The 17469-nt window shown below is 45.5% G+C and overlaps 1 protein-coding gene across 2 annotated transcripts in view; it reads right to left on the reverse strand.

The window, feature by feature from the left end:
- ADRA1A (adrenoceptor alpha 1A) overlaps nt 1-17267 on the reverse strand; it is a 136231-nt gene extending 118964 nt beyond the window's left edge. Inside the window, exons 1-2 of one of the 2 annotated variants that reach the window (XM_007477809.2) lie at nt 14390-17267; nt 10605-12297 (exon numbers count right to left, since the gene is read on the reverse strand). In XM_007477809.2, the coding sequence (XP_007477871.1) occupies nt 10605-11487 (883 nt within the window). In that variant the 5' untranslated portion in view covers nt 11488-12297; nt 14390-17267. The remainder of the gene's footprint in view (nt 1-10604; nt 12298-14389) is intronic. The other variant, XM_001371208.3, reaches the window with a different exon arrangement.
- Between the last annotated feature and the right edge of the window lie 202 nt (nt 17268-17469).

Consider the following 17469-nt stretch of genomic DNA (forward strand, 5'->3'; position numbering starts at 1 on the left):
ATAATACAATATAGTATAGTATAGAATAGTACAGTATAGAATAGTAGAGTAGACTATAGAAGAGTAGAGTACAGAATAGTAGAGTCAAGTATAGAATAGTAGAGTACAGTAGAATAGAGTATAATACAATATAGTATAGTATAGAATAGTACAGTATAGAATAGTAGAGTAGACTATAGAAGAGTAGAGTACAGAATAGTAGAGTATAGAATAGTATAGGAGAGTAGATTATAGAGTAGTAGAGTACAGAATAGTAGAGTAGACTATAGAAGAGTAGAGTACAGAATAGTAGAGTCAAGTATAGAATAGTAGAGTATAGTAGAATGCAGTATAATATAGTATAGAATAGTATTATACAATATAGTATAGTACCTATGAGATTTAAATTAATATCCAATACTCCAAGCATTACATTTTCTAAAGTTTATTAATAATCACTTGAAGAAAAGGAATAAAAAGATAATTATCTAACCAAACACAAGGCCATGTGAGTAGATTCTCCTGCCACTCACCTCACACCACATCCACCAAACGGATCACAAGAAGACGAGCGAGAGGTGGGGCTGCACCAAATTTATATCCTCCCTATGTCAGCACATAACGTATCATATAGTAAAGTATGGTATAGCATAAAGTATCATAGTATATATCTATATCTATATGTAGATAGAGAGAGATATAGTATATAGTATAGATCTTCTATTTTCATTCATATTTCTTTTAAAAACCCTCACTGGGGGCAGCTGGGTGGCTCAATGGATAAAAAGCAAGGCCTAGATATGGGAGGTTCTGGGATAAAATCTGACCTCAAATACCCATTAGCTGTGTGACCCTGGGCAAGTCACTTAACCCCCATTGCCTAGCTTTTATCACTCTTCTGCCTTAGTGATTCTGACATAGAAGGTAAATCTAGGGTTACACAGTTAGCAAGTATCTGATGTCACATTTGAACCCAGGACCTCCCATCTCTAAGCCTGGCTCTCAATCCATTGAGCCACCTAGTTGCTCCTCTCACTCACATTTTACAGTTGAAGAATTTGAGTCTCAGAGAGAGGAAAAGATTCATCCCGTGACTTGCCCATAGCGACCCAGTAAATCAACGTCTGAAGTGGGAATGGAAACTACTTACTTGGACTCCAAGTACTCCTGCTTCATGCTGCCTTTGAATGGGGGGCCTCACTCAGTTGGACATACAATTCTTCTAAGGGCCCCCCAAAGCTCTGGTCTTCTCCACAGCCACCACGGTCATCTAGCATCAGATTGCCTTGGCCCCAAATCACTGTCCTGCCTTTCTTTATTCTCCAAGTGTTGGGTCCCATTGCGACCTCCCCATGCACCCATTATCTTGGCCACCAACCTCACCCCTATTTAAACTTGGCTATTTCTGTCCAGCTGCCACCCTCTCTTTAGTCAATCTGAGTTTTGACGTCAGTGTCATCCCTAATGCATCATTCTTGCTCACTCCATAAGCCATCGATCATTTGACAAACTCGTGAGTTCTACTTCACCCTCTCTCCCATCCTCCCTCTCACAGCTGCCATCCTAGTCTGGGTCCTCATCACCTCTTGCTTAGGTTATTTCAATTGTTTCCTAATGGGTCTCCAGCTTCAAATCTCTCCTCAACTCAGCGATGATTTCCCCAAAGCACAGGTTGGGCTGTGTGTTTCCTCTACTGAATATGGGGCTCCCAGTTGCTTCTAGGATCAAACCATGGAAACCCTCCACAATCTGGCTCCATCCAGTGTTTCCAGTCTCACTATGATATATTATTCCCCTTCCTACACACTATAGTTTAGTGAAAATGACCTCCTTCTGTTCCCCATATGTGGGATCTGATTTCCTCTCGCCAAGCCTTTGTACTGGATAGCTAGCCTCACATGCCTGGAATGCACTCTCTCTCCACTCTGGATTCCTTCTCCTCCTTTGAGGTGAAGGCCAAGCTCCAGCTTCTAAAGGAAGCCTGCCTTCACCCTTCTAGCCACCAGTGTCCTTCCTCCCCCATGAGTCAGCTGATCAATACACATTTATTAAGTTCCTACTATGTGCTAGCCACAGTCCTAAATGCCAGGGATATGAAAAGGCAAAAGACAATATTTGCTCTAAGTGGCTCAGTCTAATGGGAGAGAGAGTTTTTACAGCTATGTATGAATAAGCTACACTTGAGATTAATGGGAAAAAATCAATAGGACAGCACAAGAAGGAAGGGTGAGCAGGAAAGCCTTTCTACATAAGGGGAGCTTTTTACTGGGGCTTGAAAGAAGCCAGTGTCTATGTCACATGTGATTTGTACATATGCATACATGTGCACCCTTATAAATGGATATTTACATGTACATATATGCATATATCATCCCCTGATAGAATGGAAGCTTCTTAAGGGTAGGGCCTGTTTCACTTTTGTCATCTTAGACACAGTGCCTAGCATGTCTGTCACATAGTAGGTCTGTTGTTTTTTTTAAACCCTTATCTTCTGTCTTAGAATCAATACTATATATTGGTTCCAAGGCAGAAGAATGGTAAGGGCTAGGCAATGGGGGTTAAGTGACTTGCCCAGGGTCACACAGCTAGGAAGTATTTGAAGCTAGATTCGAACCCAGGACTTCCCATCTCTGGGCTTGGCTCTTAATCCACTGAGCCACCCAGCTGCCCTGTATGTCTTTTGATTGATTAAGTGACTTGCCTATGGTTCCAGGGTTAAAAATGATGGAACTGGAATTCACATTCCATTCTCTTCCTTGGACTATGGTAATAGCCTGCTCTTGGTTTTTCTGTTTCATTCCTTCCCTCTTCAATCTATCTTCCACTTCTGCTGTCAAAGTAATTCTCCTAGAGCCTAGGATAGCTACCTACTCAAGAAGCATCATTGGCTCCCTATTACCCTCAAGCTCAAATGTTAAATCCTTACTTTAATACTTCAAGCTCTTCAAAACCTGGTGCCTTCAGACATTTCCAATCTGCTTGTATTTTATTCACTTTGACCCACACTACAATCCAGCCACTCACAACTGGCTTGCTTGTTTGCAATTTGTACCTTTCCATTGGCCATACCTGCCTTCCCTGTTCCACAACCATGCCTGGAGTTCTCTCCCTCCTTAACTTTGCCTCCTAGCTTCTGAAGCCTTGGTTTCCCCAAGACTCAGCTCATCCCACCCAGTGACTGCCATTTGTTCTCCTCCACTAGACTGTGACCGTTTCCGATTTTTCTTGTATCTCTGGTGCTCGGCACGTGTTACATACTCAGTAAATGCTGGTTGCCTCCCTGACTGATTGACTCCAACTCTGTGCCCTCCTCGTGCCACTGCACATGCTAGAATGCTGCTCTTTAAGGCCCTGCCTTTTCTGTTCCACCGTTATATGGCGATCTTCATCTGGATTACTCTAAAGGTACCATCTTGGGCACACCGGATCCAGGAATGGCACAGACATCAGCCCAGCAGTTAGAGACGGGGGACGCTCCATTAGGTTTGATATTCGACTTGTCTTACATTCACATAGCGCTCTCCAAGTATCACCTCCTGCCCAGAACATGACTAGGTATGTACATGGTTGCAGAGTGGATACAGTGCAGGAAGACTTGAGTTCAAAACCAGCCTCAGACACCCACTTGCCATGAGGTCCTGGGCGATTCATTTAACCTCCATCGGTCTCATTTTCCTCATCTGTAAAATGGGGATAATAACAACAACTTCCAGAGTTGTGTGGATTAAAAAGAGCAATATTTGTAAAGTACTTTGCAAACTTTAATGTTCTGTATGTTATTGCTGTTGTTCAGTTGTTTTCAGCTGCATCTAACTCTCCATGACCCTCTTTGTTTGGGGTTTTATTGGCAAAGATACTTGAGAGGCTTCCCATTTTCTCCTCTAGTTCATTTTACAGATGAGGAAACTGAGGCAAATAAGATTAAATGGCTTCCCTAGGGTCACACAGCTAGAAAGTGCCATATACATGTTAGTTATCAAACAGATATAGACATGTATATATGTCTATATATATATATATCTATATATATATATATCTATATATATATTATATCTGTCATCTCTGTCTCTGCCTCTCTGTCTCTCTCTGTCTCTGTCTCTGTCTTTCTGTCTCTCTGTCTCTCTGCCTTTGTCTCTCCATCTCTCTGTCTCTGCCTCTCTCTGTCTCTGTCTTTCTATCTCTCTGTCTTCTCTGTGACACTGTCTTTCAGTCTCTCTTTCTCTGTCTCTGCCTCTCTGTCTCTATCTATGCCTCTCTCTGTGTCTGTCTTTCTGTCTCTCTGTCTCTCTTTCTCTGTCTCTGCCTTTCTGTCTCTCTGTTTCTCTGTGTCTTCCTGTGTCTCTCTCTGTCTTTTTGTCTCTCTGCCTCTGTCTCTGTCTTTCTGTCTCTGTCTCTGTCTTTCTATCTCTGTGTCTCTGTCTTTCACTCTCTCTCTCTCTGTCTCTGCCTCTCTGTCTCTCTGTCACTGTCTCTCTCTCAGTCTCTCTTTCTATCTCTCTTTGCCTTTCTGTCTCTCTGTGTCTTCCTGTGTCTCTCTCTGTCTTTTTGTCTCTCTGCCTCTGTCTCTGCCTCTCTGTCTCTGCCTCTCTCTGTCTCTGTCTTTCTCTCTCTGTCTCTTTCTGCCTCTGTCTCTCCATCTCTCTGTCTCTGCCTCTCTCTGTCTCTGTCTTTCTGTCTCTCTGTCTCTCTCTCTGTGTCTTCCTGTGTCTCTCTCTATCTTTTTGTCTCTCTGCCTCTGTCTCTGTCTTTCTCTCTCTGTCTCTGTCTTTCTATCTCTGTGTCTCTGTCTTTCAGTCTCTCTCTTTCTCTCTGTCTCTCTGTCACTGTCTCTCTCTCAGTCTCTCTTTCTGTGTCTCTGTTTCTATCTCTCTCTGTCTCTGTCTTTGTCTGTCTCTCCATCTCTGTGTTTCTCTGTCTTTCTCTCTCTCTCTCTCCCCCCTCCCTCCTCCTCCCCTATCTTCCCCTTTCTCCCCACTTCCCTCTGACTTAGCCAACCTCTACAGATAGGACCATCTCGGCCCCAAATGGGAAGGAGGCATTTTGGGGGAGGAGCTCGCCCCCTTGCTGGATAGGAGGCCACTTGGTGATACTCTCTTTCTCAGGCGCGGGGGCGCTCACATTCTCTCTGCTCTTTCCTTTTTCATTGATGCCACGAGGTGCCCTCAGAAAAGAACAGGAAGCTCACTTTCTCTCAGCCCTCTGTGTGGGACCACAGTCAAGGACGACTTCTGCTTTGGAGAGCTGGATAACAGTACAACCTGTGGAAGCTCACAGATACAGGAATTTATCACCTGTAGTCAGCAAACTTGTTTCTCCAAAGCTATTTGGGGTGAATGGGCAGGGGAACAGCTAGGTGGCTCAGTGGATTGAGAGTCAGACTTGGAGAGGGGAGGTCCTGGGTTCAAATCTGCCCTCAGACACTTCCCAGCTGTGTGACCCTGGGCAAGTCACTTAACCCCCATTGCCTAGCTCTTACACCCTTCTGCCTTGGAACAAATACACATTTTAAGGTGGAAGGGAAGGGTTTTAAAAAAAAACAAACTCATGTGGATAAGAGTATTTCCATCCATTTGTTTTTTTTGTATAATCCTCTGATATGCATTTAGGTTGTCCAGAGAAAGAGCCTGGCTGCCAACATGGGGCACCACAAGGGCCCAAAGTCCCTGAAGCTCTAGCAGCAGGGTTTCAAGCATGCATGGAGGAATGGCCCCCAAGACATCCAGCACCCTGGGGCTCCTGTTTGGGCCTCCTTTGTTTATTCCTGCAAAGGAAAGGGCTGGACCAAGGTGACCTTTCAGCTCCAGAGCCACGATCAGCTGATCCTAAGTGTTTGGGAGGCTGGCAGGGAGGGGAGGGACTAGCTTCTTCTGCTTGGTGCCATAGATGTAACATGCAAAGGAGCAAATTAGGTTCAATGTCAAGGGAAAAAAAGTTTCTATCCATTAGAACTATAAAAAAGGAGACTAGACTCCCTTGGGATAGTGAGTTCCCTGTGACCAGAGGTCTCCAAGAGAAACCTTGAAGGGATTTTCATTCTGGTATAAATTGGATTCAGTGCCTTCTGGGGTCACTTTTGCTTCAGATTCTATGAATAGTGAAATTATAGGTCCTGCACCTATCCCTATTCTTACCCTGGTCAGACAAAGCGTGTAGGCAAGTAGGTGACCTGAGTTCAAATCCTATCTTAGATACTTACTGAAAATGTAACCCTGGGCAAGTCAGTTGGCTTTTGTTTGACTCAGTTTCTTCATATGTAAAATGGGAATAATTATAGTAATTGCTTCCCCAGATGGTTTATAAGGATCCAATGAGATAATAGTTGTAATGCACATAGCATAGTGTCTGGCATACAGTTAGTGCTTTTTAAATGTTAGCATTATTTTTAGACTGAAAGGGATCTAGTCTGACCTCTTAATTGTGCATATGTAGAAATTGAGGCCCAGAACATGTGGCTTGTCCAAAGTAACACAGCCAATAAGTAACAGAGGCAAGATTTGAACTTGGGACTTCTGACTTGAATGTCTCTACTTTAAAAAACAAACAAACAAAAACCCTTATCTTCCATCATAGAATCAATATCATGTATTGGTTCCAAGGCAGAATAGTGTAAGGGCTAGGCAATGGGGGTTAGGTGACTTGCCCAGGGTCACACAGCTAGGAATTTGAATATTAGGACCTCCCATTTCTAGATCTGGCTATCAATCCACTGAGTGATCTAGGTGCCTCTGAACTTCCTGGTATTCTAAAATTTGACAATATTGCAGTCCCTTTTTCTGCCTACTTGTAAGGGCAGCCCTGTAGACAGGGGTTGGAAAATAACATCTTATGCCCAGGGGCAGCAGAATATAGTGAATGACTGCTGTGTTTTTATTATCTCCCTCTTACAGATGAGTAAACTGAGGCAGATGTCAAGTGCCTAGCCCAGGGTCACATAGATAGCAAATGTTTAGCCAGGATTCTGTTCAAGTCTCCCTGACTCTAGGTTTAGCCTTTTAGTAGTGGCAACTACCTTGTATAATGGATAGCTAGCTAGCTAGTCCTGGAGTTAGGAAAAACTGAGTTCAGATTCAGCTTCACTTACTAGTTATGTGACTCTGGACAAATCACTTAACCTGAGTTTCAGTTTCCTCATCTATAAAATGGGGATAACAATAGCTCCTTCCTCCTAGGATGATTGTGAGGATAAAATGAGAAGAGATTTCTTAAAGTACTAAATAAAGACTAGATGTGGCCATTGTTCTTGTTGTTGTTATTGCCCACTGAAACACTTAGCTGCCTCCAAAGGAAAGCAATAACCTGGCTGTTCAACTCATGTGAACTCTATTCTCATTGGCAGTCTTGAACCTCCTTCCCTCCTTGGCCCTGGATGCCAACGCCAACACAGCTGTCAGATTCCTGCACCTCTTCTCTCCAATTATCTCTCTTCTAATAAGTCTCAGAATATATATAGGAGGGCCCTGGACTCTTCCCTCATTCATGATGATTCCCCCGGGCATCAGAGGATTTAGATCAAGGGATGATCTTAGAGATCAGCCAATCCAATTCCTTCCTTCAGCAGGTTAGAAAATTGAGGGTTAAGTGATTGGCCTAGATTCACTCTTGGAACTCAGGTCTTCTGTCTCCAAGTCAAGAGCACTAACATTTCCCTCTGTCTCTCTCTGTCTCTGTCTCTGGTTTTTGGTCTCTGTCATTCCACTGTGCTTCTCTATCTCAGTGTCTCTTTCCTTCTCATATTCTGGTTTCTGTCTCTGTGTTTCCTTTCTTTCTGTCTCTATCTTTCTTGATTGTCTCTCTCTGTCTCTGTTTCTCTGTCTCTGGAGTGTGTCCTTGTTTTTTCTCTGTCTATCTCTGCATTGATGTCTTTACTCTCTCACCCCCACCCCCACCCCCTCATCTCTCTCTGGTCTCTCTGTTTTTCTGCCTCTCTTCTCTGTCTCTGTGTCTCTGTCTCTGTGTCTCTGTCTCTCTCTCTCTCTCTGTCTCTCTCTCTCTTTGTCTCTATCTCTGTCTCTCTCTCTGTCTCTGTCTCTCTGTCTCTGTCTCTCTGTCTCTGTCTCTGTCTCTCTGTCTCTGTCTCTGTCTCTGTCTCTGTCTCTCTCTGTGTCTGTCTCTGTCTCTGTCTCTGTCTCTGTCTCTGTCTCTCTCTCTCTCTCTCTCTCTCATTTCATTTTATAGAGAAGGGTGCTGTGATCTGGAGAGGTGTCCAAAGTCATGTGGCAGCCTGGCCTTACCTAGCTCATGTTTCTATAACGATGTTCAGTAAAGGAACATTTTAAAAAAGTTATCATGTCCTCGATTCTTCGTTACTAACTATCTATATCTCCCTTTTCCTCTAAGCTATTTTTTTGGTAAATAGTTGTATTAGATTCCTTCTCTCATTGAAATAGGTTTCTAATATTCTAGAACAAGAACTCTCTAGTTGGCTACCAGGTACTGCTGCCTATCAGGCCATCTCTGCCAGTTGGAATGAGGTATTCTATCAAATTTTCTAAGGGAAGGTAGTATAGAATCCCAGGATGATGTTTAGAAAAGAAATAGACAATGAACTAACTGGAAGCCACATTAAAAGCCTTAAGAACCTTTAGGGCCATAGACTTGAAGCTGAAAGTGATTACAGCTAGTTCTTAGATGCCATAACAAGTAGTGGATTTAGGACCTAGAATTCTGGAATAGAACCCAGATCATCAGAGTTGGGTGTGGGTGGGAGACCCTAACCGTGATCTAAAACAACTAGCCCATTTTACACTTGAGGAAATAAAATCCTAGAGAGATGATTTCTTTGTCCAAGGTCATAAAGATTGTAAGTAACAGAGTGAGACTGCAGTACGGGTCCTCTGGCATTCTCCAACCTTTTTTCTCCTGCACTATACTCAAATGCTTCCTACAGTGTTCTAAGGGTTCTTCAGAGAAATCAATCAAAACTAGAACCCTCAAAATGAATCTAGTCAAAAGTTGACCTGAAAGTTCTAAGGGCATTGACTAGAACCTTTTCTCATGCCCACTTTCTGAGTTGCTCGTCTGAGTCCGAGTCCCGCTCACCAACTGGTGGAACTCTTCAGTATTTGAATTTGCAGACTAAAAATAACAAACCACCATTTTGGAATCTTGTTGAAAGGTTCCCTCCCTCCCTTCTGCATCCACGATTTGCTCGAAATGGATCAGCTTGCCAGTGTTAGTAATGATCTGATTACTTTTGACGAGAGTTAATTTAACATTTGCAGCAATTGGACTTGTAAACCATCGAGCGCTTTTCACCCTGTTTCATCTACAGCTCCCAGACAGAAAGAAATAAAGCATCCTGTCAGAGCCTGCATGTTAGTGATGCTTGTTTAAACACACACACACACACACACATATTGTCACAGTGAAGAATGAAGTATTTACTCATTGGGAAAAATATTTACGATGTTTTCTTTAAAGCTTAAATGGGTTTGGGCTTCCAGTGATTTTTCCTGTTAACAGTTCACTGTACTTACCTTTCATCTTGAATCCAGAAATGAGTGCATAGTTATGAAACATAATCAGATTATTTTTCCAACTGAATACTTGTTAATATAATCTCATCCCAGTAACAGGCAATTGTCCAGAGCAAGCTTGATCATTACTCTCAATGCAAAGTGAAAATACAGACACACACACACACACACACACACACACACACACACACACACACAAGATTTAGCTGCAGTATCTGAAGAGACCTTTCACAGTCTTCAGCACAAACGCCTGCCCAATGAAAGCCTGGGAGTGTTTAGGTTAAATATCCAGCAAAGCTAATAAAGGAACTTGCCAATTCTTTTTAAGGAGGCAGATTAATCTGCATTAGGTAGAAGGGGCTTTATTATATTCAGAAAGCAGCTTTGCTTCTTCTGTAGAAAATGGAATGGACCTCAAAGAGAAGGGAGAATCCAGAGTATCAGGTGGCCTTTCCAGGACCTTGGGGAACCTGGGTGATTTAAATAAGGGTCTTTCGGGCATCATCTAGGCCAACACATTCAACTTAAAGATGAGAAATCCAAGGCCCAGGGAGGTTTAAGTTATTTGTCCAAGGGCACAAAGATAGTCATCTTGCAGACCTGGTGGCACAGGATCATGGATTCTGAGCTTGAAGGGACCTTAGAGACCATGGAGTCCAACCCCTTTCTTTACAGATAAGGAAAAGTGAAACCCAGAGAAAAGGAAGGGCTAGTCCATGTACACAACAGAGCTGGGATCCAGAGATCGGAGACTTAAAGTTGGGAGGGAGTTTATGATTAGTTCGTCTAAACCCTGAACTAAATAAAGGAGGGGAATGAAGTCAAGAAAGGAAGTGACTTGCTCAAGATAATACAGGGAATATTGGAGCAAAGCAGGTCTCAAGTCCTGGCTCCCTAGCTTCAAAGCCAAAGCCTTTGCCCAATATCTAATGTTGCTTCCCCTGAAGCCTTGCCTTTTGATTCCACATTCAGTGTACTTTTTCGTCTCCCTGTTGTTTCTGTATCCCAGAGGTTGATGGACCTGCTATTGACGTATAGCTTAAAACAGACAACACAAGGAGGAAGGGGGATGCTTCCATCCTACTTGGCTGACAAGGGAAGAAACACAACTTAGTAGAGGGGTTTTAGTTATCCCTTCCAAAGACTTACCAATTGGCATCACTAAGAAGAAGGGGAGCCAGCAGAGGATGAAGCAGCCCACGACAATGCCCAGAGTCTTTGCTGCTTTCTTCTCCCTGGAAAACTTTAAAAGCCTCACAGAGAAATGTGTCTTGTTCTTGGAGCTCGATCCAGAGCTGCTGGCAGAGGGAATGTTTTTTCGATGGATTCGGAGTGTCACCTGCTCTGAGTCTGACTTGTCTGTCTTCAGGCCATGCTTGAGGCCTTTACTTTCCCTCTTGGCCACCACATACACTCTGCAGTACATCACCAGGATGATGGCCAAGGGGATGTAGAAGGATCCCAGGGCTGAGAAGAGCACGTAGCCTGGCTCTTCAGTGATCTGACAGATAGTCTCATCCTCAGGGGGCTGCTCTTTCCAGCCAAAGAGAGGTCCAATGGAAATGGTCAGGGAGAGAGCCCAGACACACATCAAAGCCAAGAGTCCTCTTTTTTGGGTCACGATGGTAGGGTAACGCAGAGGGTAGCTGACCCCAATATACCTGTCAATGGAGATTATGCACAGGCCCATGATGGAGGCTGTGCAGCACAGGACATCCACAGCTGCCCAGATGTTACAGAAGATTCTACCAAAGGCCCAGTAGCCCAGGATCTCCAAGATGGCTGAGAAGGGGAGCACTGTGGAGGTGAGGAGCAGGTCAGCTACTGCCAAGTTGACGATATAGTAGTGGGTGACAGACTGGAGGTGACGGTGGCAGGCTACAGAAAGAATCACCAGGATGTTTCCCAGCACCCCAAAAAGGATGAGACTGCCCAAGATCACACCCAGTAGAATGGCCTTGGAGATATTCACTGGCTCCTGCGCATGGGTACAGTTCGAGCTGTCCGAGGCATTCTCAGGGAAAAACACCATGGTCCCCTGGACGCCAGCTGGGCAAAATCCGAGATCTTGCTGGAGGGTCACCCAAGAATTCGCTGGGGTGGGAGGCCTGATCTCGGGATCAGCCAATCAGAAGATTAGGTCTCTAAGAGTGAAGGGGCTTGGCTTGGCTCCGGATACAGAGAAGCCAACCAAACCTATCTTGGAAATCCAAAGGAGGCAGAGATAAAGGGAAGGCAATTGGAGGTGGCATGGTCAGAACGGCAGGTCCCTTTCCACCCGATCCCACCCTGCTGTAGGCAAGAGGGCAGGCAAAGTCCAAGCGCTGGCTCTTCCGAAGGAAGTTCTTAGCTCGGGGAAGGCATTTTGGGGCACCAGGGCTTGGGAGTGAGGTGGAGGGCGGGGCTGTTAAACTAAGTTGATTCTGGTGCTCTTCACCTCCTCCCTCTGTCTGGGTCAGAGGCAGAGTAGTGTCCCGGAAAGTAAAAGATGCAGGTAAATAAAGTCGACCAGGCTCTCCCCTTCCCCCTTCCACGGGTGCGGGGGTGACCGGCCCTTTAGGGATCTCAAAGCCTGCGTCTCAAGGGCGCCGGATCAAGGTCAAGGGGTGTGGACAGCTCAGTTCTTGCCACGGGCTCCTCCTCCCCAAAGACTGTCGGACTCCTGGACACATCTGGAGGGAAGAGGAGCTCCTCTAATTACCCGGCGCCCTTCCTAGGACTCCGGCCTCATGGCATGTCCCCGATCCGAGGGTTGATTGAGCAAGAGAGGAGGAAATCCTGCCTGAGTAGGCAGCGGTGGGGCTGGGGCTGGACGCAACTCGATTCTGTTCCTCAAAGCCTCCTAGAAAAAGACCAGAGGAAAAGGGAGGGTAAGAGTGAGTGAATGGAGGCCGGGGGAGAGGGGGGGGGAAGGGGGAGGGGGGTGCCCCGTCAGCGTCTGGGAGGACGCCGCTATTCCTGGGGAGTTTAGCCTGCAGGTTCCCCTGTTCTTTCTCTCGCAGCCGCGTCGCTACTAAGGAAGCTAAAGGTGGGCACTGCCCCCTCCACAGGCTCTGGTTCCCAAACCCCAGCGTACATGTTCTCTGTTTGTTTCCCCTGGCTCGGTCAGGAACTCCAGATTAGCCAGGAGTCAAGTCAGCCGACCCCGTAAGGTTTTTGGCCCTCCCCCCCCCCACCTCCGAGAGGGAAAGGAAACTCAGGCAGCCTTTGGGAAAGTCTCTTTGTGAGGACCCCTTTGGAAGGGACGTTATAGAGACGCAGCCCCCTTCTTTTACAGAGAGGGAAACTGAGGCCAAGAGACGGGAAGAGTTCAAGGTCTTGGCAAACAAGTGAGATCGCAGCCCTCGGTCTCCTCTTTCCCAAGGCCAGCACGATTTCGACCTTTCCAAGAAGGTAATGCTGGGGAGTCCACCAACAGGTGCCCCAACACTCAGCTACTTAGAGGAGAGCTGGGACTGACGTGACCCGCTAGGACGAAGAGACAGTTGGGCTTTGAAGAAGTCGGAGACCCCATCAGGAAGCAGCTACTACCGCAGAGGACCCACACCCTGGGAATCGGCCCGGAAACTGAGCCTGGGCGCAAGCTGAGCTGCTGTAAACCCAGCCGAAGACCTGGGCCCGGGAGGATGCGACGGTGGGGATGAATCTAGCAAGGACTTGGGGCCTCTCCCTTTCCAGATGACAGAATTCTTTTTGCGGCACCTAGCGCAACCTGTCACTAGACCAGACGGCCGGCCGGCCACACAGATCTCCCGTCCTGCAGGCGACAGGAGCACCCCCCCCCCCCCCCCCCAAGCCCTAGGAAGCACTCCTCGCCTGAGTGTTTGCATCTGGAGAAGCGGCTGGCCAGACAAGAAGAAAAACCTCTCTGGCGAGGGAGTGAGGGGCTCTAGCCACCGTTTCCTAGCCTGGGGGCGGGGCAGAGGGACAAAGTCCAAGCATTGGGAAATGACCACCCACGGCTTGAACCCGGCAAGGGAAGAAACGCCGAGGCGCCCACTGCGCGTTTCTAAAGACTCGCTCTGGGTCCACGTCGGGATTCAAGAACTGACGTCCCGACTTGGGGCTGCAGACCTTCGGGTTAGGATGCAGGAGAAGAGGCATGAATAAGAGGGTCAGAAGAATTGGGTTCCAATCCCAGGTCCGCCGTTTACTATCTATGTGACCTCGGGCACAACACTTCAATTCTGGGGACCTCAGTTTTCTTATCTGTGAAACGGTTTTTTTTTTTTAAAGCAATTGCCAGCTAGGAAATAGCTAGGAAAGCGTGTGTGGTGGGAGAAAGTGGAGGACTGTAAGAGAGAAAAGGGAGGGGGGCAAGAAAAAAGTGGAAGACAGAGAGAGGGAGAAAGAAATAGGGAGGGAGGGAAGGAGGGAGAGACAGAGAGACGGAGAGACAGTCAGAGATAAAGAGAGACAGAGATAGAGACAGAGAGAGACCTTTTCAGAGACATAAAGATACAGAGACAGTGAGAGACCAACACAGAGACACAAACAGATGCATAGACAGACAGAAAGCCAAAAGCAGACATGCACAGAAACCGAGAAGACAAGTCAGAAAAAGACAGCGGTAGAAAGGGAGAAAGCGGGCAGAAATCATTGTCCGAATCTTCTGGGTCCCCATTTAATTTAGAATCAGAGGAGCTGGGTTCGAATTCCAGCTCTGCTAGTTAAAGTTATTATTTGTGACCTTGGACAAAAGACTTGTCCTCTCGGGGCCTCAGTTTCTTTCCCTGTAAAATAAGAGGGCTGCATTAGATGATGCCAAAGGATTCCTCCCGCTCTACCCCGAAGATCCCAATAAGGTTTTCCTTCACCTGCCTGTTGTTAGCAAATTGCTCTCTGAGAACTCCTCTCTTCTTTCCGAGGAGTCTGTCTGGCCCAGAGATTTAGAAATCCCCCCGAGTGCCCGTCGGTCCCCCATCCCGGCTCACCTAGTCTCGGATCCTGAGGCGCAGCATCAGGCGTTCAGGGTGGGAGGCAGCCAGGCGGAGCGCCTCTGCGAGTGTCGGTCCTGGACCAGTGCAGCCGCCGCAGCAGTCGCCACTTCCCTCTGGCCGCAGAGAGGACCTGCTGTCGCTCTCAATAGTCCCAGCTCCTCAGGACCCTAGGGATCAGCCGCCCGCCACTCGGGAGAGCTCCACGCTGGTGGGCAGCTCCCCTGGAAAGAGAAAAGGAAGGGACGAAAGAAGAGAAAGGCAAGAAGGAAGGAAACCTCTGCAAGAACTCTCCAAGCCCTTCAATTGTGGGAGCCTCAGCTGGGAGATACCAGCCCAAAGCAGGCAGGAACTTTGCAGCTACAGCTGATGTAACAGGCGCTACCCTCAGCGAGTACCGTAATCTCCTGCCTTTACCGTATTACTCTGCGTCAAGGGGAAGATTACGCCCAGTCAGAGCTTCTGCGCAGGGAGTTTCCCTCTTCTGTTCCCCGTGAGCTGAGAATCGAAAAAGAGCTTCCCTTTGATCCGAAAGAAAAAGGAAAAACACGCGGGGGCGTTGGGGAAGGGTTCTGTTAAATGGGCCAGATTAAGGATTAACACACACACACACACACACAAACACACACTCACACACACACACTCACACACACACATCTTTGAGGAATCCCTGGATTTCTTTTGAAGCTCTATCCACATTTACTGCTCTGGGTGTGATGTGGTCAAAGCAATTCCAGGTAATGCTACTCCCGGTGACTTGACAGCCCAGACGGGATCCTGGGGCCAGCCGCAATGTGGGCAGAGTTCAGTTGTGGTCTTCTGCTGTTCAGAACTCTTTGGAAGCCCTGTTTATAGCCCAAATAAAATCAAGTATAATTAGAGAAAGAGTTGATGGCGCTTAAACTATTTTCAGGAAGAGAAAAGGATTTTATGCAGGACATATTAAACAGAATCTGGCTCCCAGCCCTTCCACAGACCCAAAGGCGTTATTCCAGGCTCCTGCCGGATTCTTTAAAAGCCCTAAACTATCTCGAAGGGGACGCTTTATTTAGATGTTGCTCTCTGATTGACGAAAGGTTCCTGAAACCCTGGAGCTGGTGCCAAGCTTTGCTGCCCTGTGAACACCTGAAGTATCGTGAATTGTGATTTGGCTCTTCTAGTAACTTCCATGTAGAGGATTTCCAGCAAAGGGACAGTGCTAGGAGGTGATGGATTTCATACTCTGTTGCCCGATTGGAGAATTCCTCCAATGCTGTCACCAAGGGCCAATTGAAGTGGAGAACTGAGATCATTGTTTGGATAACTCCAGAGACAAACCTGTTGGCTCAAAACAGGATACAATGATTTGTTTTGGGAGACAGAGCATATGATATGGGAGGAAAGAATGAAGGAAAGAAAGAAAGAAGAAAAAAGAAGGAAGGAAATAAGTATATATTTTGTAAAACCTTACCTTCCATCTTGGAGTCAATACTGTATTGGTCCCAAGGTAGAAGAATGACAAGGGCTAGGCAATGGTGGTTAGGTGACTTGCCCAGGGTCACAGAGCTAGGAAGTGTCTGAGGTCAAATTTGAATGCAGGACCTCCCATCTCTGGGCCTGGCTCTTAATTGGCTGAGTCCACCCAGCTGCCCCCCAAGAATTTCTTAAACAACAACAACAACTTTCTGTGTGCCAGGTACTATGATAAGTGTTTTAAATACATCTCACTTGATCCTCACAACTCTGGTTGCCCCTTTATAAGTTAAGGAAGCTGAAGCAGGGGTTAAGTGACTTGTCCAGGGTCATACAACTAGTAAGTTTCTGTGGTTGGATTTGGATTGGGATCTTCTTTATCCTCTTGATCTTCTATACCAAAGGAGCTCTACCACCTATTAAATGTATGATTTTGGGTAAGATATGATGTCTTCTCTGAGCTTGTTTCTTCAACCATAAAAATAGGTGCTGAACTTCCATGGTCTCTAAGATCCCTTTCAGTCCAAAGATTCTGTGATGACTTTCTCTAGATTGCCCATAAACAATGGACCAGTTCAAACAGTAGAAAAGGCACAGAATTTTCCTTCTGAACTTAATGAGGCCTGATTGGAATCCTGACTCTGACACTTACTGTCAGTGTGACCTGGGGTAAGTCTAACCCTAACCCTTGATTTTGACTCATGAACTGACTAAAAATCTCAGGTCTTCTACTTACTAAATCCTCCTCCACTAAATGATGTCCATGGCAACCAATGAAATTGTGAAAGCTCTAAAATCATCTCTTCTTTTAAAACATCATCTTGAGCTCCTCAGATAATTTAAAATGAATAATTTAAAATGAATTGTTTAAAAAAAACAAAATTATTTTTTATTTATCTATATATATTCTATATTGCATAAATATATTTGGCTTATTTGATTAAAATATGGAGAAATAATTTGAAGAAGAAAAGGCTTTCAGATCAACTATCTGTGGGGGCAGGGTAAATTTTACACTAATTTTATGCCCACCCACAAAGGACCTATTCATTGTTTGACAAGCTCCTTCAAGAAAGAATTATATTAGCTCCTCCTCCTCCTCCCCACCAAAACTCTAGTGTAGCAATTAGCATTTCTTTAATAATGTTGAGCTTTTCCTTCATGCAACTGAGACCCTCACTCTGAAATTTCCTCTCCTCCATGGTTCCTCTGGAGCATTCTTCTGGTCACTTGTTTTATCAGCAGGAAAATCAGCTGAAAATATATGTGATTTTGTTATTAAACAATTAATCAATTAATCTATTTATTTATTCTCTTATCTAGCTCTACATCTCTGTCCATCTCTTTATTTATTCAATGAGTAACTCATTTATTTATTTACTTACCTATTTATCTATTTAATAATTTATCATTTTGTATATTTCTTTTATATATTTATTGATTCAAGCTCTCTGGGTCCTTTTGGTTTTCAGCTCGACTTTTTCTCTTTCTCAGTTTCTCTTTAAGCCTCTAAGTCCACCAGTGTCCATGCCTCATTTCTTCTAGCTTTTGAAACTGGCTGTTCACATTGGTCCATAGAGATAGAATAAGGTGGTCATTTTTCTTTTCCTGGCTAAAGTGCTATA

The sequence above is a fragment of the Monodelphis domestica genome, chromosome 1 (genome assembly GCF_027887165.1).
Source record: "Monodelphis domestica isolate mMonDom1 chromosome 1, mMonDom1.pri, whole genome shotgun sequence".
Taxonomy (NCBI): Eukaryota; Metazoa; Chordata; class Mammalia; order Didelphimorphia; family Didelphidae; genus Monodelphis; species Monodelphis domestica.